Source organism: Oncorhynchus tshawytscha, linkage group LG14, assembly GCF_018296145.1.
Source record: "Oncorhynchus tshawytscha isolate Ot180627B linkage group LG14, Otsh_v2.0, whole genome shotgun sequence".
Taxonomy (NCBI): domain Eukaryota; kingdom Metazoa; phylum Chordata; class Actinopteri; order Salmoniformes; family Salmonidae; genus Oncorhynchus; species Oncorhynchus tshawytscha.
Window position 1 is genome coordinate 25,920,417 of NC_056442.1, and position 26,084 is coordinate 25,946,500.

General features: G+C 43.1%; 1 protein-coding gene across 1 annotated transcript; it reads left to right on the forward strand.

Annotated features, from left to right (window-relative positions):
• The first annotated feature begins 5,059 nt into the window (after nt 1-5,059).
• LOC112266853 (zinc finger FYVE domain-containing protein 1) lies at nt 5,060-25,528 on the forward strand. The gene is made up of 11 exons (XM_024444736.2): nt 5,060-5,286; nt 18,075-18,579; nt 18,958-19,178; nt 19,402-19,508; nt 20,096-20,204; nt 20,467-20,564; nt 20,771-20,888; nt 21,257-21,427; nt 21,755-21,944; nt 22,437-22,535; nt 22,792-25,528. The coding sequence occupies exons 1-11, from the start codon at nt 5,170-5,172 to the stop codon at nt 23,022-23,024; spliced, it is 1,968 nt and encodes a 655-aa protein (XP_024300504.1). The 5' UTR covers nt 5,060-5,169; the 3' UTR covers nt 23,025-25,528.
• Nucleotides 25,529-26,084: the final 556 nt, after the last annotated feature.

Consider the following 26,084-nt stretch of genomic DNA (forward strand, 5'->3'; position numbering starts at 1 on the left):
TATCCTGCCTCTTATTGTGTTGTGTTATTTCCCTTCACTGGAACTAATGGGCCAAGCCCGAACCATGAAAGACAACCCCAGACCATCCTCCTCCAAACTTTACAGTTGGCACTATGCATTGGGGCAGGTAGCATTCTCCTGGCCTCCGCCAAACCCAGATTCAACCGTCGGACTGCCAGATGGTGAAGCGGACTATCGGAGAACGCCTTTCCACTGCTCCAGAGTCCAATGGCAGTGAGCTTTACACCACTCCAGGTAACGTTTGGCTTTGCGCATTGGTTATCTTAGGCTTGTGTGCGGCTGCTTTTTACTTTATGAAGCTCCTGGCGAACAGTTCTTGTGCTGGATGTTGCTTCCAGAGGCAGTTTGGTACTTGGTAGTGAGTATTGCAACTGAGGACAGACGATTTATACGCGCTTCAGCACACGGTGATCACGCTTTGTGAGCTTGTGTGGCCTACCACTTCGCAGCTGAGCTGTTGTTGCTCCTAGACGTTTCCACTTCACGATAACAGCATTTACAGTTGACCGGGGCAGCGCTAGCATTGCAGAAACTTGTCAGCAACAGGTGTGGCTGAATTAGCCGAATCCACTCATTTGAAGGGGTGTCCACATACTTTTGTATATATAGTGTATATGAAACTGACAGCCACGTACAAGTAAATCTATGAACACAAGTTTGTGTTAAAAAAAATGTTGTCATGGAAACATATTCCGGTGGGTGTACCAAGAAAGAAGGCAGTAACTACCATTTTGGCTCAAAGGTCAGGGTCAAAATGAATAAAAAAATGACAGAAGATAACAGATGCCTACAACTTATTTGGCTGGACAATAAAAAATTATCCCTCAGTTCTACTCAATTAGTAGTTACTGTTCTTTTGGTAGGGCATTGTCTGGAAACCCGATGTGGAATTGCACAGCAGTGCCCGACTGTCCCGTATGACGGAACTCCATCAAAATGCCATGGCTTCCTACTCCAGAGCTCCCTCTATTTTGCCTATCAGACGGGAGCCCCCTACACGAGAGGTCCAAGGTTGCCACGGTCATTTCTTGTTGACTGGACGGGCATTGGAGTGGGCTACGGCCGTCTGGGAGAGGAAGAGCTGGGTTCCTACGAGATGTTCATTCATGGCTCTGTTCAGGGCGGTCTTCGACCATCCTCCAGAGGGCACAGAGGGTGGCAAATGACTTTTCCAGCCCCGGCAGGGTACCAGACCGCTGCGGAGTACGCCCTCACCTTTCGGACTGTGGCAGCCTCCAGTAGATGGAATGAGCCGGTGCTCCTCACTCTATTCCGCAGTGGACTGCGTGAAGAGGTGCAAACGGAGTTGGCATGTCGGGATGACAACATATCCTTAGACGCTCTCATCGCGATGGCCATCCGTCTGGATAACCTTCTTCGCAGCGTCAGCGTGCATCTCGCCACTCACCTCCCTCCTTTGGCTGTCCTGAGGCAGAGTTTGAAGCCATGGAGGTATGACTCTGTGGCAGAGTGGCGTCGCCGGAGACAGCTGGGGCTGTGTCCAATGGTGTCCGGTGCATCCCAACCCGGGGTCCACTAGAGAAGGGGGGTGGATCCGTGACCTTCTGTCTCCCAGGGTAGGCGTGAGTATTCCATTATCATCGTTTCCCGCCAACCCCTTTCTCCCATTTCACTGGCTGGCTGTCCCTCAAGAGTTGTCTCTATAGCTATAGTTGACTCTGGCGCCCCAGGGAACTTTATCAACCAGGCCCTAGCCTCCTCTCTGAACTTAACCTCATACCCGCTCTCCTCTCCTTTTCCTGTCCAAATCTTGGATATGTGACCATTGGGATCCGGTACAATTACTCACGTCACAGCACCACTCACCCTCACCGTGGGACCCAAGCACCAGGAAAGCCGTCCCTTCTTCATCACTGCACCCGTACACAAAGACACCCATGTATCACCTTCACCATCCAATCCCCCTCCGATAAATACTGGTGGCCCACTTTGGCGCAGGACGTCGCCCACTATGTCAACTCAAGTTCAATATGTACTCAATCCAAATCTCCCCGGCATGCTCCAGCAGGTAAATTGCTTCCCGTAGCTCAGTGGCCTTGGTCCTCATCTGTCCATAGACTTTGTAATGAATCTCCCCCTTTCTGATGGTTTTACCACTATTCTGGTTGTTGTTGACAGATTCTCCAAATCCTGGTGCTTTATCCCTCTCTGTGGTCTACCTACCGCTCTCCAGGTCGCAGAGGCACTATTCCAGCAGGTCTTCCGGCACTATGGCCTTCCGGAGGACATCGTTTCTGACCATGGTCCACGATTCATATCACGGTTCTGGAAAGCCTTTATGGAGAAGCTGGGGGCCACTGTCAGCCTCACACCTGGGTACCGGCCTCAGTCTAACGGGCAGGTGGAGAGGTCCTAAGGAGTCACTGCCAGTGACGAGGAGTGGGCCCGGTTCCTTCCCTGGGCAGAATACGCCCAGAACTCACTTCATAACTCCTCCACCAGGCTGACTCCCTTCCACTGTGTCCTGCGAAATCAGCCGGCTCTGGCTCCATAGACTCCGAGACAGAAGGATCAGCCGGACCGCCGCCCACATGAGGCTCCAGTGTTCCATCCCGGTGATTGCATCTGGCTCTCCACCAGGAACCTCCGGAAGCTGAGCCCCCGGTTTGTGGGACCCTTCAATGTCCTCCCGAGGGTCAATGAGGTAACTTATCGTTTGGAACTCCCCACCAACTACCGGATCTCACCCTCCTTTTATGTTTCCCTCCTCAGGCTGGTGGTTCCTGATCCCCTGGCTGCTGCCATCCACCGCAATTGTGTTGAGGCACAGATCTGGGGAAATGTACCAAACCATTTCTGCAGCATTGAAGGTCCCCACGAACACAGTGGCCTCCATCATTCTTAAATTGAAGAAGTTTGGAACCACCAAGACACTTCCTAGAGCTGGCTGCCCGGCTAAACTGAGCAATCCAGGGAGAAGAACCTGATGGTCACTCTGACAGAGCTCCAGAGCTCTGTGAGATGGGAGAACCATCCAGAAGGACAACCATCTCTGCAGCACTCCACTAATCAGGCCTTTGTGGTAGAGTGGTCAGACGAAAGCCACTCCTTAGTAAAACGCACATGACCGCCCAGTTGGAGTTTGCCAAAAAGCACCTAAAGAACTCTCAAACCATAAGAAACAAGATTCTCTGGTCTTATGAAACCAAGATTGAACTACTTGGCCTGAATGCCAAGCGTCACATCTGGAGGAAACCTGGCACCATCCCTACGGTGAAGAATTGTGGTGGCAGCATCATGCTGTGGGGATGTTTTTCAGTGGAAGGGACTGGGAGACCTGTCAGGATCAAGGGAAAGATGAACAGAGCAAAGTACAGAGAGATCCTTGATGAAAACCTGCTCTGAGGTGCTCAGGACCTCAGACTGGAGTGAAGGTTCACCTTCCAACAGGAGAATGACCCTAAGCACACAGCCAAGACAACACAGAAGTGGCTTCGGGACAGGTCTCTGAATGTCATTGACTGGCCCAACCAGAGCTCGGACATCGAACATCTCTGGAGAGACCTGAAAATAGCTGTACAGCGACGCTCCCCATCCAACCTGGCAGAGCTTGAGAAGGTCTGCACAGAAGAATGGGATAAACTCTCCAAATACAGGTGTGCCAAGCTTGTAGCATCATAGCCAAGAAGACTAGACACTGTAATGGCTACCAAAGGTGCTTCAATAAAGTACTGAGTAAAGGGTCTGAATACTTAACTACATGTGACATTTCTTAAATTTGTGTATATTTTTAAAATTCTAAATACCTGTTTTTGCTTTGTCATTATGGGGTATTGTGTGTAGATTGATGAGGGAAAAAACGATTTCATCCATTTTAGTATAAAGCTGTAACGTAACAAAATTTGGAAAAAGTCAGGGGGTCTGAATACTTTCTGAGTGCACTGTACTTGCCGAGCTCTTACTTAAATAGTTCTGCGCATGCTTCACGTGATAGACATCTGAATGCACTACCAGCGCTTTGAAAAGTTGATGTAATTATCCTTTGCTGTGGATATATTGTCACACATTCCTACCGCCAAAAGGACCAACTGCATGGACAACTGGCAAAGTACATTAAACTATCATTTTATTCAACATTCTGGCTTGTAGAGTCATGAGAGGAAACTTCCCTGATTCAAAAGCTCATTTCTGCCCGATATAGAATTCAATGAAATTTAAGGCAAGGTAGGGCAGTACTCAGGCCCAATTATTATTTTTTATACCCCCCCAGAACAGGGATTCATTCCCTAACTCCATGCAAGGGGTGCACGTTCTGTGATTTTATCCCCTTAGCACTACACAGCTGATTAAAATAATCAACGAATCATAGATTTTCTTGGGGGGGGGAAACATTTAATTTAGCCTTACTGCTGTTATCCCATAGAAACACATTGAATAACATATTCATACGTGGACAATTTAATTAAAATAAAAAGGAAGTCTGTTTTGAAGTGGCTTTCGTATATCTCAGAGATATAAGATCAGGAAAATATTTGTAAAAAAAAAAAGAATACACATACAGTAGGCCTGCTCTATTTATCCTCTTTTACACACTAAATCCTTCCATTCATACAGTACTTCCATTCACTTTTTAAAACTGGTACCAGGCTACCTTCAGATGAGCCTTTTGTGGCTTGTGGGCGTCCTAGAGCAAATCTGACATGTAGGCTACATGTTTGTGAGATTAACACCTTTCCATAGAGGGGTCATAATAGTTAGTGGTTTTAGTGGTTTTCGGGAAGTCTCATGGTCTGACAAAGCTCAGTCACCTTTCACGGCAGATGCGGAAGGCTGACATCGGCGGATGCAGTAAATTGAGCCGCAGGCCATGCAAACAAACATATCTCTAGATGTTTTATTTTTTATTATGCTAATTCGACTCTGGGCGGTCCAGCATCTCTTTTTCTGCTCTCTACCCTTTCGTTCAGTGGTTTTCACTAATTATGCAGTGTTCATTGAGTTCGTGTCAATTTGCATATTCACCACAAGATGGTGCTGCTGCTGAGCATACGACAGAACACTCCTCACGTAACTACGTTGTCTTTTGCGTGCTCCATTGCTGATGGCTCCTACCTCACCAATCCATGTGTTGTATTGTTGTTTTCGGGAGTGTGGGAAGTTTCTATTACCAGGGATGGTTTAATAACAATGTCCGAAGTACTGATGAAAGAAATGGAGGAGGTATCGCTTTGTCACATAAAAACAGAAGATCACCCGGAAAATGGTCGGAGTTTTCTTTTGGTTGATGAACAAGAAAATCTGCAGGTAACGACGTCGGTTTGCTAGCACACAACTAACGTTAACTGGCTAGGAAGAATGAAAACAAAGTCCACACTGGTTGGCCAAAGGGTAGCATTAGCCAGCTTTCATATTTGTGTTAACAAAATTAAATATGTCACGTTGCCATCCCGTCTTGCACAAGTAACAGCCAACTACGGTGTTAGTTAGCTATCGTTAACGTTACTCGTTATGTTGACATGGGCCTCGTCGAACCTTACCTTGCAACGGTAGCCAATGAACATATATTTATTGTTAAAATAACATTTAACTTTTATTTAACTCGGCAAGACAGTTAAAGAACAAATTATTATTTTACAATGCCGGCCAAACCTTCCCCTAACACAGACGACGCTGGGCCAATTGTGCGCCGCACAATGTTGTGATACAGCTCGGGATCGAACCAGGGTCTGTAGTGACGCCTCATATAACTTTGACTAGCTAGTCATACTTAACGTTAAAGATAGTTGTTTTCAAAAGGGCAGGAGTATTATACCTTGATGTCTGTCACATAGAGAATTATAGAGGCCTCTAGTGACCAAAAGGCAGTTTTGGCATGAGGGCTTCCGCAATTTTAAAGTAGTCAAAGTAGTCAACTGGGTGGAGATTCCTATTGGTTGTGGCCTCAATGGCGCTGCCCATGCTGTCACAGACGCTATAATGGCGCAGATATAAATATTAGTCCTCTATCTATCTCTATGGTCTGTCATGACTGGCCTTGTTTCAGTTTCCTTTCAGGAATGTCCCCAATGAATCAGGCTGTGCAAACGCCACACTCTAGCTGCTTTTAGCAACCCGGCTGTATTTACATACACGTTGCTCCCAGTCTTTTTGGGTTGCACAAAAACAGTCTGCGGGAAGCCAGAAGTTAAGTACAATTACCCATTGATTTACTGTACCGGTGGGCATGATGGTTGGTCATTATGACTGGTGGGTATTTGAGACAAAATATTTAAATGATCATATTATTAAACAGACTTTCCAAACATGTGTCTGTTGCAGACTCACTTTTTCTCTGCTTACCTCATGTCAAAATAAAGTGGGTCCACGTTTGGAAAGTCTGTTTAATAATATGATTCTTCAGATATTCTGTCTCAAATTCCCCCATCATAATGACCAACCATCCTGCCCACCGGCACTGTAAGTTGAAAGGGAATCGTTTTTAACTTCTGGCTTTCCGTGTACTGTTTTTGTGCAACCCAATACAATTGGGAGCAACACCCAATACAATTGGGAGCTCCAGAAAGCAGCTAGCCACACAAGTCTTGACTGAAGCTAATTAACTCCCTTGTAGGGTTGAGCCTAGCTCTCGAGAGTCCAAGGGTCTATGGCTAGCTACCCAGCCCTTGAGTTCTCAACTGAACAATCAGGACCACAGCTGGATCAATGAACTACAATCCCAACGCTTTGTTTTAACATTTAGAAACATTAATAGTCCAGTGTGCAATACCGTTTTGGAAACCTATGGAACTTAACTTTCACATGTAGGAGAAAGAATCTTTAGGTTACGAAAGAGGAAGGAAGGGAGGAAGTGTAGTCTTGGTCGTTTGAAGCGGAAATTGGAGGGGAGGAAGTGTAGTCTTGGTCGTTTGAAGCGGAAATTGGAGGGGAGGAAGTGTAGTCTTGGTCGTTTGAAGCGGAAATTGGAGGGGAGGAAGTGTAGTCTTGGTCGTTTGAAGCGGAAATTGGAGGGGAGGAAGTGTAGTCTTGGCCGTTTGACGCGGAAATTGGAGGGGAGGAAGTGTAGTCTTGGTCGTTTGAAGCAGAAATTGGGGGGAGGAAGTGTAGTCTTGGTTGTTTGAAGCGGAAATTGGAGGGGGGAACTGTAGTCTTGGTTGTTTGTAGCGGAAATTGGAGGGGAGGAAGTGTAGTCTCGTTTGGGGGTGGTGTTTTTACAAATACATCTTCATGTTTTTTGTACATAGTATAGATTGATTTGATTTTATTAGGATCTCTTTTAGTCTTCATTTGGACTAATCTTCCAAGAGTCCTTAAACATTCAAATACAATTTATAATACGATCACATTTTCACGTAACACACTGTTACAAACAGATATAATACACTGACATATTGACCAGATAAATACTTTAACAGTCTGAAAAGATAGATTGATTCCTTCATCTACCATACCTTCCAATGTATTTTATTTAAATGGTTCTAAACTATTGTTTACATTTATATTTTGAAATGTTTCTGGTTTGCTCAGATAAATGATTCCATTTCTTTATTGCTCTAAATCAAAATGTTATTTTGCCGATTTCTCTTTTCTGTCTGGATAACACAATGGTGGACAATCTATTCCTAGCATTTACTGAATGTCTGCCTCTTACCAACTGAATACTGGTGTGAATAGTTTGGCCGTTTTAAGTGGTGTACTTTGAAATAAAATAAGCATATTTTTTTTCAATTATCTTGTTGATTTATGACCAACCAAGAGCATTGCGCATGACTACAACAGAATAACCATATCTCCACCATAAATCAATCCTTGCTGCTTTGTTCTGAGCAATCTGCTGCCTCCTAATTTAACTTGCTGATGCATTTCCCCAGACCACAGGACAGTAGTTCATCTGACTCCCAATTAATGCTTGGGTTGTTTGACCACAGAACAGTAGTTCACCTGACTCCCAATTAATGCTTGGGTTGTTTGCTTAAGAATCTTTCCCGATAATTATTTAGCCATGGTTCCGATCATGCATGCAGTTTTAATTTGTTTTATTACATAGATGAGTTATTTGAAACCACCATGATGATAAGCAGTTGTTTAGCTGCACCCCTAGTAGTTTGGTTTCTGCCTCTTCCTCAATTTGTACTTCCCCATACTTAATTGTATCCCATACTGTGTTGACCTTTTCCTGGTGGAACAGACCAACATAACCTTGGTTTTCTTGGTGTTCAAAACAAGTTTGTTCCAGCAAACCCACTCCCTGATATTTCCCTGAACTACTGGTAGAGCTTGTTGTACTGATTTGTCTTGCAGTATAAAGTGTAGTATCTGCAAATATAGTAGCTTGAGTTTCAGATAAGGCATAAGGAAGGTCTTTGGTATATATTAAGTAAAAAAGTGACCCAAGGCAGCTGCCCTGCGGTATTCCACAGTTTAAAGCATGAGGTGAAGAAAATGACCCATTGATATAGGTGGACTGTTTCCTGTCAGTTAGATTTGACTGTACTCAATTCAATGCTGACTTCTTAAACCCATAATGCAATAATTTTGTCAAAATTATTGAATGATCAACTAAATCAAATGCTGCATTAAAATCTAAAAATAGTACACCCACAAACCTGCCATTATCCATAGCAAGGAGCTACTTGTCAGTCATGTCAACCAATGCAGTGGTAGTGGAATGGTTTTTGCGATAAGCATGCTGTTTCGCTGTAATCAGATGACTATTTTTCATGTACTCCCATATGTCTACTCACAATACCCTCCAATATATTACTGAGTGAAAGGAGTAGACTAATTTGTCGACTATTAGCAGGAGTAATGGGTTCTTTGCTTTCTTTCGGGATTGTACACAGTTTAGCATGCTTCCATGCATTTTCCAGTGACCAATTAAATATCTATTTCAGTGGAGCTGCAATCTGGGGAGCAGCATAGCAGTTTTTAAAAATCCATAAAATCATAACCTGTAGATTGTCCAGCGGTTAATGACTTCAATAGGTTTAACACCTCCTCTACTGACACCATTTGTAGGTTAAAATAGCAGTTTGTTTTGGTCATAATATGATCATCAATCCATTGGACAATAGCTTGTTTGGAAGAATGAGTGTTTACGTTATCACTCAGTAAATTCATTTTCTTTGTAAAAGAAAATCTGCAAAATGATTGGCAACATCAGTTGGTTTTGTTATTCTTCTCCCGTCAACCTCCACACTAGATGATTAAATGATTAAAAACACATACACTGAGTGTTCAAAGTATTAGGAACACTTACTCTTTCCATGACATCAACTGACCAGATTAATCCAGTTGAAAGCTATGATCCCTTATTGATGTCACTTATTAAATCCACTAATTAAAGAAGGAATTTTAAGCCTTGAGACAAGACATGGTGTGCCGTTCAGAGTGTGAATTGGCAAGACACAATATTTAAGTTTCTTTGAACGGGGCATGGACGTAGGTGCCAGGCGCACCGGTTTGAGTGAGTCAAGAACTGCAACGCTGCTGGGTTTTTCACGCTCAACGGTTTCCCATGTGCATCAAGAATGGTCCACCACCCGAAGGACATCCAGCCAACTTGACACATCTTGTAGAGTCCAGGAAGGGGTGAATTTGAAAAGCCTAAACTATCCTATTAAACGTTCCGGGTGTCTTGGTATCCTAGCAAGAAACCATGTAGTTCTAGCAATGCTCCGAGAAACACACCTGCTCCAAAAGGGCTCATAGAATAAAGAACCATTTGTACAAACTGGCTGCTTTTTCATCATCCCCAAACAAAACTTAAGGTGTAATCATAATGATACATAAGAAACTCAAAATTACCATATTGTGTAAAGGGGAAGACCAAGAAGGCAGAATCACTTTCCTTAAATGTATCCACAATTGAAAGAAAATGCCCTTTTATTAATGTGTACGCTCCAAATTCGTATGATCCTACGTTTTTAAAATTCTCATTCTCTGAACAGCATATTGTTAGAATAAGCTGAATTCCATCTGGTTATTGGGACAGACAGGAATGACATGTGGGACAAATCTAATATGAATAACTACAATCCACACGCAACCAAGGCTCTCCAGCATATAGTCTCTGAGCTTGTCTGACCACTACACTTACTACTGCCAACTTCAAATTACAGTGTCTCGTAAAAGAGCTGATGGCTTTTTCAATGTTTCATTACTATAAAATTCTACATTCAATTTGTGATCCCCTGGACATCGAGGGGACTCCCACCTATGCTGTTAGGTCCCCCAATGTCGTGGGGGTCGGCTCCAGTATCCCTTCCATGCATCTAGATAACATCTGTGGTCACCTTTGCCATAACCTCGAGAGAGGACAGACCAGAACAACAGTTTTAGTTTAGGGCATTTCTGATTCATGAAATCCAGACATATTATTCACTGTATGACAAATGGTTACTGCTTCCAATATTCTTAACACAAATGTCTAAGACAAATATCAATGAGAATAACGACACACAGGGGAAACCATTTTTTCCCCCTCACAAATTGGCTTACACTCCCCTATCATCTTGGCGATCTCACTGCGGAGTTACAGGGTCAGGGAGTTAGAGGGCCAATCCTTAGGGAGAAATCCAGAACATCCAGCAGACCCAATCTGGTGAGATTGGTATTGACACAAGACCAAAGCAAACAAAACAAGAACAGCAATACAATTCTTCATATATCACTCGAGGGGGGAAAACTTAAGTCCATTTGGAGTAACTGTCAACCATTAACAACAATCTTTATTTTAGTTGCAGGCATGTGAAGAAAATCTATTTGCATATTTACGAAGGGGCCCCAGGGGACTAGTTATTCCCCATTTAGACACATGACTCACATCATGATTCATGTGTCCCAAAAAAACAAGGAAATAATTGTATCCCATAAGGTAATGGTAAAATAGACTAGAGACAAGTGTCCCTCATTCAGGGGGAGCGCGCTCTCTCTGTCTTTCTCGTGGTCTGAATCACACACAGGGCTATTGCTACATTATAAACTTCTTCCTAGTTATTAGTGTTTACATAGCCCATTTAAATGTCTCTGGTCTTTCTAGTGAGGGTGCTCAGGCCTCACCAGAAAGTCAGAACAGAGGTCTGAGGTCATTCAATCCCATTAAGTGAGTGTTTCTTTCCCTTTTCTTTCCCTGTACTTCAGACATTATTTAACATTCCAAACATTTTGTGTACCAGGTTTACATTGGGTTTTTCAGTACATTTCTTATCAAGATAATTTACATGTGTGCAGCCAAAACTCTGACAATAGACACGTCAGAAAATGGCCTTTGTGTGCCCTTTAAGGTGCATCCTTTCTAACCTGTGAAAAATCCACTAAAAATAAAGACCCCACACAATAAATCAGTATTAACACCACTAACAAATACACTGCACAAAAAAATAAAGGGAACACTAAAATAACATCCTAGATCTGAATGAATGAAATATTCTTATTAAATACTTTTTTCTTTACATAGTTGAATGTGCTGACAACAAAATCACACAAAAATTATCAATGGAAATCAAATTTATCAACCCATGGAGGTCTGGATTTGGAGTCACACTCAAAATTAAAGTGGAAAACCACACTACAGGCTAATCCAACTTTGATGTAATGTCCTTAAAACAAGTCAAAATGAGGCTCAGTAGTGTGTGTGGCCTCCACGTGCCTGTATGACCTCCCTACAATGCCTGGGCATGCTCCTGATGAGGTGGCGGATGGTCTCCTGAGGGATCTCCTCCCAGACCTGGACTAAAGCATCCGCCAACTCCTGGACAGTCTGTGGTGCAACGCGGCGTTGGTGGATGGAGCGAGACATGATGTCCCAGATGTGCTCAATTGGATTCAGGTCTGGGGAACGGTCGGGCCAGTCCATAGCATCAATGCCTTCCTCTTGCAGGAACTGCTGACACACTCCAGCCACATGAGGTCTAGCATTGTCTTGCATTGTCTCGCCAACCGCACCAGCATATGGTCTCACAAGGGGTCTGAGGATCTCATCTCGGTACCTAATGGCAGTCAGGCTACCTCTGGCGAGCACATGGAGGGCTGTGCGGCCCCCCAAAGAAATGCCACCCCACACCATGACTGACCCATGGCCAAACCGTCTTTGTCATGAAGTCTTGATAAAACCATGCATATACAGAATGCATACTTCAGACATGTCAGATGACAGTGTCCCGTTAAGCGGAACAGCCACCTTCTAAAGTAAACAATCCCAGAGCCCCTGTTTTGTAACCTTATCTTTTTGACCTGTTGCATTGACATATGTCCCTGTAAACCCAACTAGTCAAAATATGAATCCTGTTTTAACAAATATGCTAGGACCTTCAAAGAGTTGGTGCTGGGTTATCAGCTCAATATTCAGTACTAAAAATATTTGCTTGGATCTACTTCAATTCTGGACACAGTTTCACATAATGGAAACATAATATTTTTTAGATGTCATTACCATCTTGCTTAAATCATTTGTGTTACCCAAACTGTATAATTGAGTAATAATACTTTGGAAATGGTCAAAAACGTCTTTTATTCAATGATTCATACCTCTGTTCCAAATGTCCCACTGAGTCCCTTACAGCCTGTTTGAGTTCAGTGAGTACTGACGGCTATCTGTTTCACAGGAAACGTATCTCTAACCCAAACACCAGATGATGGCCTCTAATTTAATATCAATCCCAATGCTCAATCCCTCTGTTCATCGTGTGACCTTATATTGAAACATTATTTCTTCAAATTACTAAGACATTGCATTATTAGAGTGCTATCAGAAAGCCAATCACCATTCACTTTGTTACTTTCACTAGTCTCCATATCTGTTTCCCTCGACTAGGACTCCCTTCTTCTCAAATAGGAAGACCTTCTCAATCACTACTGTTAATACACTTGGATCACTCTCAATGTTCTGCTTTTCCCCCTATTGCAAGGTTTAAAACAAAACAAACATAACTTTCTCCATTGTTTTAATTTTAGTCTACCATAACAATGTTACCTCTTAATATTTATTACCAATTTCTGTTGGATATTCACTTTTTGCTTCACACGTATTAAATTGCTTCACATGTATTAATGTTATTTTAAGATTAACATGTAATGCGCTGAGTTTATAAAATACATCTGCCAATTCAGAAGGGAAGAGATACATTTTGGAGGGAGCTTTCTTTTTTATTTCGAGACTAGAGTCTCTTTCTGGGATCAACTTTCACAATAACTGGGCTGGCACTGTCTATCAGTCCCCTATAGATGGCATGCTCTGTCTATACTAAGTCTCTACCTATCAAGTTAAACTCTAGTAACCCATGATGCATTGATACATTGTTACTTTATCAAATCTAGTAACCCAGTATACTATTAATTTCTCTTAATACTTTTTAGACCACATACGTACGGGTGGTGTGCAAGTTGTATCTTATTATGCTTTTTTTTCTATTGTTACTTCATCAGATCTCTAGTAACCCATTATACTCTTCATATGTTACTTTATCTCTAGTAACCCATTATACTCTTCATATGTTACTTTATCTCTAGTAACCCATTATACTCTTCATATGTTACTATCTCTAGTAACCCATTATACTCTTTATGTTACTTTATCTCTAGTAACCCATTATACTCTTCATATGTTACTTTATCTCTAGTAACCCATTATACTCTTCATATGTTACTATCTCTAGTAACCCATTATACTCTTTATATGTCATCTCTAGTAATAGCATATTCGGGAATAGTACTTTCTCCTTTCATATCTCCACATACATAACGTTATGCCATCAAACTCCACTGATGAGACATGTTATCCTCGTTACTAATGAGACTTGTTATCCTCGATTGATATCCTGAGATGTTATCCTCTACCTGTAGACCCGAAAGGCGGTGGTGGACTTAGGTTTTTACATCCACACCACCCCATGTGCATCTTCAATGATTCATAAATGCCTACAATAACAATAACACCTCATGCTATTATCAGTGGTTCAGACCACATAGAAAAGTCTATCGTTGCATCCTATGCACCACGGTTATCTTGCCGCTACTTCCTCTATATATTCATAAAACACCCCATGCTCAATAACACCTCGTGCTAGTAGTCCCAGACTACAATGGGTGGTGGTGGACGAAACCCCTAGATAACAGAACTGTCGATAATGTTATAGATCGAAAAACTCAGCTCACACAGAACTGGTTGGGGTATTCATTCAGACCTCTTTCACACCGGAGCTAGTCCCCTGACACCGGAGCTAGTCTCCTGATAGCTCTCATTCACGCAGTACTTAGTAGCTACATTTCAATCCTCTTATTATCCATATTTCATCAGCTTAATATCCAAATTTCAATCAATCAGTTTAACACGTCCTTTACACACTCACACAACTTCAACATTCACCTAGTACTATTCCCAAACACACTCGATAATCTCCCGTATTACCCCATGTGCATCTTCAATGATTCTCTGTCGTTACTTCTTATGCACCACATGTATCTTTCACATACATATATAATAAGACCACATGCTATTAGTAATGGCTGTAGACCACATAGACACTTCTCTTATAAATGCCTACAGACAGCTGTCAGTGGGGTTTTCCATGGTACCGTTACGCCCTCGCTCTAGTCTTCTCATAAGACTAGTGAATAGCCTTCTCCTATAAGACTATGGGTACCTTTTTATGTGTTACTCACCTTTAATTAGGTTTCCATAATTTATTTGTATACAATTTTTTTTAAATTGACTTACTGAATTTCAGAAGATATGTCCATCAATTGTTCACAGATGATATCTCCCCCTGTGCAGTTCACAGTAAGGGTCTGGACTGGCTGGGCCCTTGTCCTCTTTTGGTCAGACAGGAATTTTCATAAAATGCGCTACCGGTTTTCCTCGCAGACCCTCACTGGAAAGCTCCACAGGCAAAATCAATCATACAGTTTGTGACGCCAAATTGAAGGATATTCCATGTGATAAATTGCCAAGAAACTGAAGGTCTTGTACAGTGCAAACTGGCCCTAACCAGAATAGAAAGAAGAGTGGGAGGCCCCAGTGCACAACTGGGCAAGAGGACAAGTACATTAGTGTCTAGTTTGAGAAACAGACGCCTCACAAGTCCTCAACTGGCAGCTTCATTATATAGTATCCGCAAAACACCAGTCTCATTGTCAACAGTGAAGAGGCGACTCTGGGATGCTGGCTTTCTAGTCAGAGTTGCAAAGAAAAAGCCATATCTCAGACTGGACAATAAAAAGAAAAGATTAAGATGGGCAAAAGAACACAGACACTGGACAGAGGAACTATGCCTAGAAGGCCAGCATCCCGGAGTCGCCTCTTCACTGTTGACATTGAGACTGGTGTTTTGTGGGTACTATTTAATGAAGCCTCTTGCTCAGTTGTTCACGGGGGCCTCCCACTCCCCTTTCTATTCTGGTTAGAGCCAGTTTGCGCTATTCTGTGAAGGGAGTAGTACACAGCGTTTTACGAGAACTTAAGTTTCTTGGCAATTTCTTGGCAGCTTCAGAAGAAAGTTCTTTGTTTTTGGCCATTTTGAGCTTGTAATCGAACCCACAAATGCTGCTTGCTCCAGATACTCAACTCGTCTAAAGAAGGCCAGTTTTATTGCTTCTTTAATCAGAACCACAGTTTTCAGCTGTGCTAACATAATTGCAAAATGGTTATCTAATGATCAATTGGCCTTTTTAAAATGATGAACTTGGATTAGCTAACACAACGTGCCATTGGAACACAGGAGTGATGGTTGCTGATAATGGGCCTCTGTACGCCTATGTAGATATTCCATTAAAAAAATCTGCCATTTCCAGCTACAATGGTCATTTAAAACATTAACCATGTCTATCTACACTGTATTTCTGATCAATTTGATGTTATTTTAATGGACAAAAAATGAGCTTTTCTTTCAAAAACATGGACATTTCTAAGTGACCCCAAACTTTTGAACGTTAGTGTATATGGTAATGTAAACGACTCAGGATAAAATAAAACTATTTACAAAAAGGGAAAGACGTAGGAGGACTCCGAAACAAACTTTAAATTGTATTTCCGCCCCATCCTAAATTGGTTTAGACATAATTCTTCTGCCCCTATTCTGTCTCCTATTACCCTGGAAGAAGTGGTCTTCACTGATATACAGTATCCCTTAAATAATGAAAACTACCCTCAAGGCTTATTATTGAAAAGCAATGTAACTGGGAATCAAAATGGCATGCCCATACTCCAATATTTCACAATAATGTCTTGTCATCTGGAAGGTGCCCCCCCCAATGGTCCAAATGTGGAATCCCCATACCCTTACTGATATCATGGACAGCAAGGGTTTGAGAACATTCCAAAATGTAAAAGATAAATACACATTACCAGGCAACTTTTTTCTACATTTACTATTTCCTTTTTTTCCTATGGAATCCCTTTGGAAGTCCAACTACTGAACCATCCAATGATGGGATTTATAAATAAATGATCTGGGCTCCTGAAAGGACTGATCTCTAAAATATATAGAAGTAACTTTTGGAAAGGTCATTCTGGGATAGCCATTAAAGTATGGTCCACAGATCTAATTGAATCTGGACAACCCTTTAACTGGAATATGGATAAATATGACCTTTGCATCCCGTAAACTGAACCATCAACTTATACATTTTAAGTTTGTTCACAGACTGTATTTAACACCAAGGAAACGTTTAACATTGAAATTGGCCCCAACTGTTCACTGTGTCCCCTACACCAGGTAAGCACATTCCTTCATATGATATGGGAGTGCCCTGCAGTTATATGCTTCTAAGGCAAAGGAAAAAAGATATCTATATATATTTTTTTTAGAAGTGCATGAATTTAAATATTCAATGCTTTGAATCGGTTATGTTACTTAATGATAATAGCCCCTTGAATCTCTCAATGAATCGTAGAAGATTACCGCTGGCAGGCAGCACTGCTGGTGTGGGAGGCATGGTTTCTGGTTGGGGATGGAAGATACGGGAGGAGGGATGGGGGACTGAGGGATGCAACAGGTTGTGGTGATCATTATATGCATTTCTTTGTTTTTTTGTACCTGTAACCCCCATCCCCCTTCAACAACCAAAAAGGCAACTAAATAAAAGGGGGTCACAAACATTAAAATAAACGTTCCTCAACCAGGGCTCTACGCTGACCTTTTTTTACAGGGAGCACGTGTGTGCCTGTTGAAAAATGCAGGAGCACACAAAGAAATTAGGAACGCAAAGACAAATATTTTAAGTAACAAGACGTTTTCTTTGTAGTAATGGTTCAAGCATGACGGGCATGGCACCTGGGCTGCGGTACAGTGAAGTAATCATTGCAACAATTATCATCTGGGTGATGTTTTTTCTATGTGCACTGATGGTCTTAAATTCAAATTCCAGGTCACACAGCAAAACAATTAGTTGCACATGCGATTCAAATTGTTATACCTGTAGAGCCCTGTAAACTGCACACAGTAAGTATCTTTTGGATAAGGAAAATTATTGCTCGCTTATATGAATGTTAAGTTCCAATTACAAATGTTTCAAAAACTGCAACGCGTGTAAGGTGTATTTGCATTTAGACAGAGGATTTGGGTATCATCGGAGCATCGGGACATTTTTCCTCACAAGGATAACGGGGATGTTCAATGGCTCATTGTAATGAAATGCAATTTGAGTCATGAATAAGGGTACGGTTGAGCCCTGAGACTACTTGTCAGTGTAAAGTTACCTTTGATAACATAATTGTTAGGCCAAATGCCAATGTAGGAGCCATTTTGTCCTATTTATGTGGTTGTTCTTACCCTGCTCACCATTAACACATTGGAACTAAAATATGCACCTACGGCAATTACATCTGCATGTATTCTCTCCATACCTATCTGCTTCCATACTTCCTGGTTACCTGTCTGCCTATACGTGTAACCCATGACCCAAATCGATATAGTGCCCCCTAGTGTTCACATTAAGTGGAATAAAGATAGACAAACTGTATACACAACACAACAACCACATAAGTAAGCCTAAATTGCTCCTACAGGAAAGGTAATTTGACATGGATTTGACAACATAACATCCTATAGCTAACTATAACATAACTTGATCTCCCATCCTCTCCACCATTAACCCAGGTCCATGATGAGGCTCAGTTCCTGGAGAGGCTGGGCTGCGGGGACATGCTGGGCGTCAAGGTCCTCTCCATCTTCGGCAACACGGGCGACGGCAAGTCCCACACCCTCAACCACATCCTGTTTGGAGGGGATACCGTATTCTACACCTCCAAGTCCCCCAGCTCCTGCACAGTGGGCGTGTGGGCCGCCTTTGACCCCGGGCTGGGCCTGGTCGCACTGGACACAGAGGGCCTGCTGGGGGCGGCGGCCAACCAGAACCAGCGCATGCGTCTGCTGCTGAAGGTGCTGGCCGTATCGGACGTGGTGGTGTACCGCACGCGGGCCGAGAGGCTGCACAATGACATGTTCCAGTTCCTAAGCAGCGCCTCAGGGGCCTACCTGAAGCACTTCACCCCCGAGCTGCGTGCCCTCTCCAGCCGCTGTGGCATGGACGTTCCCCTCTCCTCCCTGGGGCCGGCGGTCATCGTGTTCCAGGAGACCACCCACACCCAGCTACTGGGCCATGGTATGTACAGGAGAGGCCCAGTCACTAACATGCACCACATGCAATCATGTTTCTATACATGCGTTACACAACAATTTGCTCATGAGTTGTGTTAGACAACACATTGTGGAATGGTTAGATTATGCTGTCATGTTGTTGTTTCAGACTCCTTTGCCCAAAGTATTTGCACCTTGGGGATAAATAACATTCAATAAAAAAAGTAATTGAACAACAACACGCTAACATACTATTTAAATTCAGAATCACACCCAGCCATTACACTGGGTGAGACACACCCACAGATACAACTACTAAAGTCACACATACTACACTATTTACTCAACAGTCAGTTGGGTGTGTGAACTCAACCCATGACGTTGTCCTACTTTGTCCCCACAGAGCGAATAGATGTCCCTGGCTATGCAGACACTCAGCTCCAGAGGCGCTTCCATGACCTGGGCCTGGGTACAGAGGCCTTCAGCTCAGTGCAGTACGTGGGCACCCAGACCATCACTCCACCGACCAACTACTCTCTGCTCCTGGAGGCTGTACGCCAGCAAGTCAGGAACACTGCCACAAGATCGCCCCGCCAACCGGCCATCGTCTTCAGCGCTCTGCAGGTCTGTGTGTGTTTATCTCTTTGCATTGTTGCATAATTCATTTGTTTGATAGACAGTTAATGCTGGTACTAGCTAATGTTCATGGGAATTATGTGCTTGTCTGGGTAAATAGGCCTTTCCAAAACCAACCAATGAATGTTTGTTTTGACCTCATGACCCTGCTTGGCTCCTCCCCTTCCATCCCCTGGGCCTCACCTCTCTCTCCTTCTCCCCTCCTCTCCAGGCCCTGAGTGACAGGTTCTGTGGGGAGATCTTAGACAACAAAATCCAACTCTACTCCTTCTTCCCTGACGAATACTTCACCTGCTCTTCAGTCTGCCTCAGCTGCAAGTAAGTGACTTCCCTGCGTCTGCTGCATGTATCTGCTCAGAGTAACTTTATCACATGAATCAAAACTAAATGGGGAGGGACTAACCTGCATTTGTCCAATTGAAGCTCTCGTTTTCATTGCAAACCATTTTCCTTGTTTTGCTACAGTGTGCACTGATGAATGGTGTATTCACCTGCTCCACGTGAGCAGGTAGTGCTAGGATATGTGTCCCTCCCAGATGGGTTGCCACAAAGGAAGCATAAAAGTCTGTTTGTCCTATGTATATCATACATATCTACGAGTTTTCATTATGTACAGCGTCTTCTTTAACTTGGGAAATTTGAGCTAGATCAGAAGCTGAATTTTCCCTAAACATACTGATTGGTGTTCATATCCAGAAATAGACATTGGTTTAACAGGCTCTCACTGCTTGAGTATGAAGCCTTGTTTGTCACCGTTATAAATGATGTTATGATGCACGTCTAACGTCTTGTGCCGCTAGGAGAAAAGGAGCGACGCCTTTTGGCCATCCACCAACATGGCAGGTGATCAGAGATGTTAAGTATGTGATGGATGGATTCATTGTCCTTGTTTTCTTTCTCCTCAGTATCCGCTGTAAGAACGGGATGAACCATCTCAGAGACAGAGTCCCTCACCTGGCAGACGGACTGTGTCAGTACGCTCACCAGTACAACAACAAGGTCCTCATCTGCAAGGTAAGGCATTTCACATATGGTCTGTGATGGGACGTAAGAGAGAAAGATACATTTAGTTGGGTTGGAAGCAATATAGACTTATTAATATGATCTGAAAAGAAAATGGACAAGAAATTATTCTTCTATATATGATATAGGATGGAATCCTGTGGAGATGGTGTTGAACAATTTGTCGTACTAGCAAATGCATGAACCAAGGGTATGAAGCTAGCATTAATCATACGTTGTGTGCTCTCTCCCTGATCTGGTCCTACCCACACAGCGGTGCTATGAGGGTGGCAGGGAGGTTATTGTCATTCCTAAAACCTCTGCCTCCACAGACAACCCCTGGTTTGGGTTGGCAAAGTACGCCTGGTCTGGGTGAGTTGTTGAAGTAATCTGGACTCTTTGCAAGACACACACACACACACACACACTTACTTTTTGATGGTATTAAAGATGTCCCTTTCAACCATCCAGTCAATGAAGTACCACTTATTCACAGATACATAGAATCCACTCTGCCATCTAAGCCAATGCACTATATATTTCCTTCCACTCTCTCCACGGTGCACCGGCCCTGCCAGGTATGTCCTGGAGTGTGGCAGCTGTGGCATCATCTACCGCAGCCGTCAGTACTGGCTGGGCAACCAGGACCCAGAGAGCGGCGTGGTGCGGCCCGATGTCAAACACGTCTGGGAGGGGGTGAGCTGAGCCGCCTGGTCCTAAACACCCCTCATTGTACTGGCAGGAACTGCAGACAAACAGTCACTCAAGCTCAATTGAAGTGTCAGTGAGAATGTTTAGGGGCATTTGCGACTGAACTGGTTGGAATTTATATGCAAAGTGTCTGGCATATATTTAACTTTCAAAGTATGTCTGCTATCAGAGGTTAATAAAGATAATGTTACTTGCACTGGCAACATCAACACTGCACACTGTACTTCAATGGTTCATGGTCATCATCATCAATTATGAATGGATGAATACACACTGCCAACATAGATATCAAATACATTCAAAGATGACCTCCCTCTCCTTCTGACCGTTGCTCTCTCTGTCTCTATGTCCAGTCTGAGGCCTTCCTGACAGACCACCAGAATGCTGCGCAGAGGGTGCTGGATGGGATGAACGTTGTGATCCAGTCTGTGTCGGAGTACAGCACGGGCCCCACCAAGGCTGTCACGTCCTGGCTCACTGACCAGGTGGCCCCTCTCTATTGGAGACCCAACACGGACATCACCGTGAGTCATCACTCTCACAGCCTGATCTAACCAGCAAACACGGCATCTAGACCAGCAACACACTCACAGGCTTTTTGAACAGATAGCAGAGCCCTAAGAGTAGCTGTTTGTATTAAGGTGATCGACCCAGTGCCCAAATACCAAAAGGATGCCGCATTAATTCTAAACCCAATATATCATCATTATAGTGAGTAAAACCAACAAATGGCTGTTTTAATTCTCAAAGGTGGCACTGAACAGAGTTGTTTGGTATGGTTGTGAGTGTATAGTTTTGACTACGGGCTCTTGACATTCTAATCATTATTGTGCTCTGTGCCTGTCCCCCAGGTGTGTCACTGCTGTAAGAAGCCCTTTGAGGAGGCAGAGAGGAAGCACCACTGTCGTTGGTGTGGCGAGGGCTTCTGCCAGGCCTGCTCCACCCACAGCATGCCCGTACCCGAGAGGGGCTGGGGAAGCACCCCCGTCCGGGTCTGTGATACCTGCCACCGCCAGGGAGGGACCGACACCACCAACCAGGGTCAGGATGCCAGCTAATGTTTTAGGATCAGTGTTGGGCCATGGATGTTAATGTAAAACCTGACGCTACCTCCAACTTAGTCTGATTCAGGGTCAGTTTTTAGTCAAATGTGTTATTATTATTTTGTAATGAATGAATGGGACAATGAATGAGGGACGCGTCCTAAATGGTACCCAGTTCCTTTTTACACTGAACTATTGACCGAGGGCGGCCATTCTGGCTCGGACAATGCTTACTCGCCGCCGAAGACTTACCATCTTACTTTACTTACTTGGACCCATTGGGCTCTGGCCAAAAGTAGTACACTAGCAAAGAGAATAGGGTTCAGTTTGGGAGACAACCAAGGTGTTTGATGTGAATAGTAAAAGTGTTCATTCATGTCTCCCTCAAAAGACGACTCCTCTCAAGGGACTTCCTAGTCAAATAGAGGTTAAAAGAACATGTTTTCCAGTGATCCTGATGGCTCTGTTGGTCCCTCTCCGTGTCCTGTAGTGTCTGTGGTGGAGCCGCGGGGGCTGATGGCCCGCAGGTTGACAGAGGTGGCCCAGTCTACTCTAGACATGGTCACCACTGCAGTGGACTATCCTCTGTGTGAGTACGGCTAGCGTCGTGTTTGAGAAACGCATCACAAATAAAGCTAGCTAGTATAAATGTCTCTGTGTGTTCACAAAAACACTTGGGGAGAAAAACTTCACACCAGGTACCATAGACATTTTACCGCATATGCAGACAGAAATCCACAAGATCTAACATTTAATATTATATTCACAAAGATTATAGTCTTTATCCTCTGCTCTGACTGTCAATAAACAGCTATTTATGTATCTCGCTCTCCTCCATGTTCCAGGCTTTGTGAAGGGAGTGGCCCGGCCTGACTACTGGATCCCCGACCAGCAGATCGTGCAGTGCCATAAGTGCAGAAAAGCCTTCACCCCCAGTATGTCCAAGCACCACTGCCGGGCATGTGGCCAGGGTGTCTGCAGCGGTTGCTCCTCAAAGAGCCGCCCAGTGCCCTCCCGTGGCTGGGACCACCCTGTCCGCGTCTGTGACGACTGTGCCAGCCACAAGGGCAGCCTGTGAGGTCAGGGCAGAGACCAAGGATACTGTGCTACTAGGTATCTGAAATCTAGTGAGATGCCACGGCACACCACATTTTGCTTATCTCTGTCTCTCTATGCACCATGAGCCACTGACCTTTTTAAGAGAAAAATACCCAATCCAGGTGACCCCTGCCCTATAGGGAAGGCACTCAAGTGTGATGTGCTGAAGAAGCACTCTAAACATGGGACTGCCTCATCTGATATCGACTGCCTAAAAAACAGGAACTAAACTAGCGGGATCAAGAACTGGACTTCTGACAACTGGAAAGCTGCGACAGTTGTAAATGACTGAGTAAACCTCCTCCAAACAACTCACTGTTTGCACTGAAAGACATTAGCCCGACAACTTTTCTGTTTGCACACAGATCTCTACTTGCGACCGGGAAGAATCTTAATATTATTCTTACCTGTTGGGAGTGGCTGAACATTGATGAGTTAGGTTAGGTTTTAATTCGGCTGTGGGCTTGTAGTGGCCAGCCAAGCCTTTGCCTCAGACCCCACCAAGGAGTATAACAGCCCTGTAACCTGACAGAGGAGACACATGAAGTGACATCACAACATGCTCTTCCTCCCTGAATGCGATCTCGGGCAGTGTGCCATGGTTTTGAGTTGATGCACAAGGCAGGAAAATGAATAAATATGTGACATGCAGACATTCCAGTTGACATTAGGGCCCCTTTTCACACCGTCTTGCTGACCCCATCCATACTGTGCTGGCTCATGTATTTTCCTTTAACATTGTCCTTTCCAGCATGGTTCCAGCAACTAGGGTGGATTATTAACCAGGTCACTACTGCTGGGCCCGGGTCTCTAGTGTGAAATGGGTATAGTATCAGGTGGGCACTTTTGTGATCCATTGATGTTTTGAAACGAGCACATTATTTTTAATGAATACTGAGGGTTTAGTTAGTGAAAAGGCACAAGAGGCAGTGCTGTATCATGAATACAGTCAAAGGTAAATGGCGTTGTTCGGCCCGACGCTAGAACGGAGTCAACTTATTTGCCTGTGACTATTCATGATACAGCACTGCCTTGCGTGCCTTATTGCTTTTAGAAATCTGTTACCAACATATTAAAATAACAATGAATTACATATTTTCATTGACTTTATTTGATAAGTAAATTCATAAAAAGACCTTATTCTACCAGGAGATATAGTGCGGACAAAAATCTGGTTCTTTTGGTCATGTTGCTACAGATGCGACCTAGTCGTTAAAGATTCTTGCATAGTTGCTATGCAACAGGATGGTCATCAGTTCTACTAAACAAAATGGTTGCTATGCAAGCAGGATAACTTTCGTGTCACTAGCTAGCCAACTTCAGCTCAGTCAAGTCAAACATTGAACCTGGAATGACCGTACACTAGCTACATTTTCGTTTGAGCTGTTTTCTATTGGCATGTACTTGGATTTGTTCATGATAATGGCTTTGATGCGTGATTTCGCCTAGCTCAGAAAAGGTTGTCTCGTCTGGTCACAGAGAAATTTAAGAGTTAAACATTGTTTCCGAGGTTGGACAGGCAGACGGCGAGGTTTATATTAACCCCGCTATACCAAAATATATGCTAGTCTGGAAGCAAGGGGAAATAATGTGCGAGTTGAGATAAAGACGAGATGATTCGGACAGCAACAGGAACATGGCATGATGGAACTGTTATCAGGCATCCAGGATCCAAACAACCAGTTTAATTATTAGAATTATTAGTAATTGTAATGTAATTGTTGGAAGAAATCTGAAATTGAATCGCTTGCTTGTGTAAAGCACAGATTATTTGCATTTGCAGTAATATTGTCTATCCAGTATCCATTGATGTGACTGTTGATGTTAGCTATTGATGTTAGCTGAATTAAAAAGGCAATTTCATTTCTCCATCAGATTTTATTCTCTTTATCGAGTACTGGATCCTATAATACTTGCCTTCTGTATAGTCATAACCAATTGTTGTTTTATGCAATGCGTATATACTATGAGATTCTGGGTATATGACAATCTTGATTTATTTTTATCAGTCTTGTCTGAATTTTAATTACCTGAAGCCATCCCACTGGGCACACTCTGGTTGAATCAACGTCATTTGTCAACTTATTGTGACGTGGAATGTTTGTGGAAAACACATTTGGATTTCCAAAAAGTAATCAACCAGTACTGTTCATCTCATTACAACCAGCATAGTAAACATTGAAATGAGGGTTAAACTTAAATACCATTACTTAACCTGACTAACAGGTTGTTACATCAATTGAATTACAACATAATCATCAGAAATATGTTTGTTGAAAGTGCGTTGAAAATTCCACATCCTGTACTCCATATACAGTATATTTGTTGTGGTTGAAATTAAGTAGAATTTCATATTTGATTAGATGTTTTATTTTATCTTGTTTAAATGTTGATACTAAAATGGTATATTTGAATCAACGTCATTATGTCAATGTCATCCCATCAACCTAAATAAAGAGGTATGTTGAAATACAATTCAACCAGTGTGTGACCAGTTTTCTTCTCACAATAACGTACAGTGCCTTGCTAAAGTATTCACACCCCTTGGCGTTTTTCCTATTTTGTTGCATTACAACCTGTAATTTAAATGGATTTTTATTTGGATTTGATGTAATGGAGAGACACAAAATAGTTGAAGTGAAATGAAAAGAAATACTTGTTTCAAAAAATAGAAAAACTGAAAACTTTGCTAAGAAGCCCCTTAAATAAGATCTGGTGCAACCAATTACCTTCAGAAGTCACAGAATCAGTTGAAGTCAACCTGTGTGCACATGATCTGTCACATGATCTTGATCTGTCACATGATCTGTCACATGATCTTGATCTGTCACATGATCTTGATCTGTCACATGATCTGTCACACATGATCTGTCACATGATCTGTCTGTCACATGATCTGTCACATGATCTGTCACATGATCTGTCACATGATCTGTCACATGATCTGTCACATGATCTGTCACATGATCTGTCACATGATCTCAGCATACACCTGTTCTGAAAGGCCCAAGAGTCTGCAACACCACTAAGCAAGGGCCAC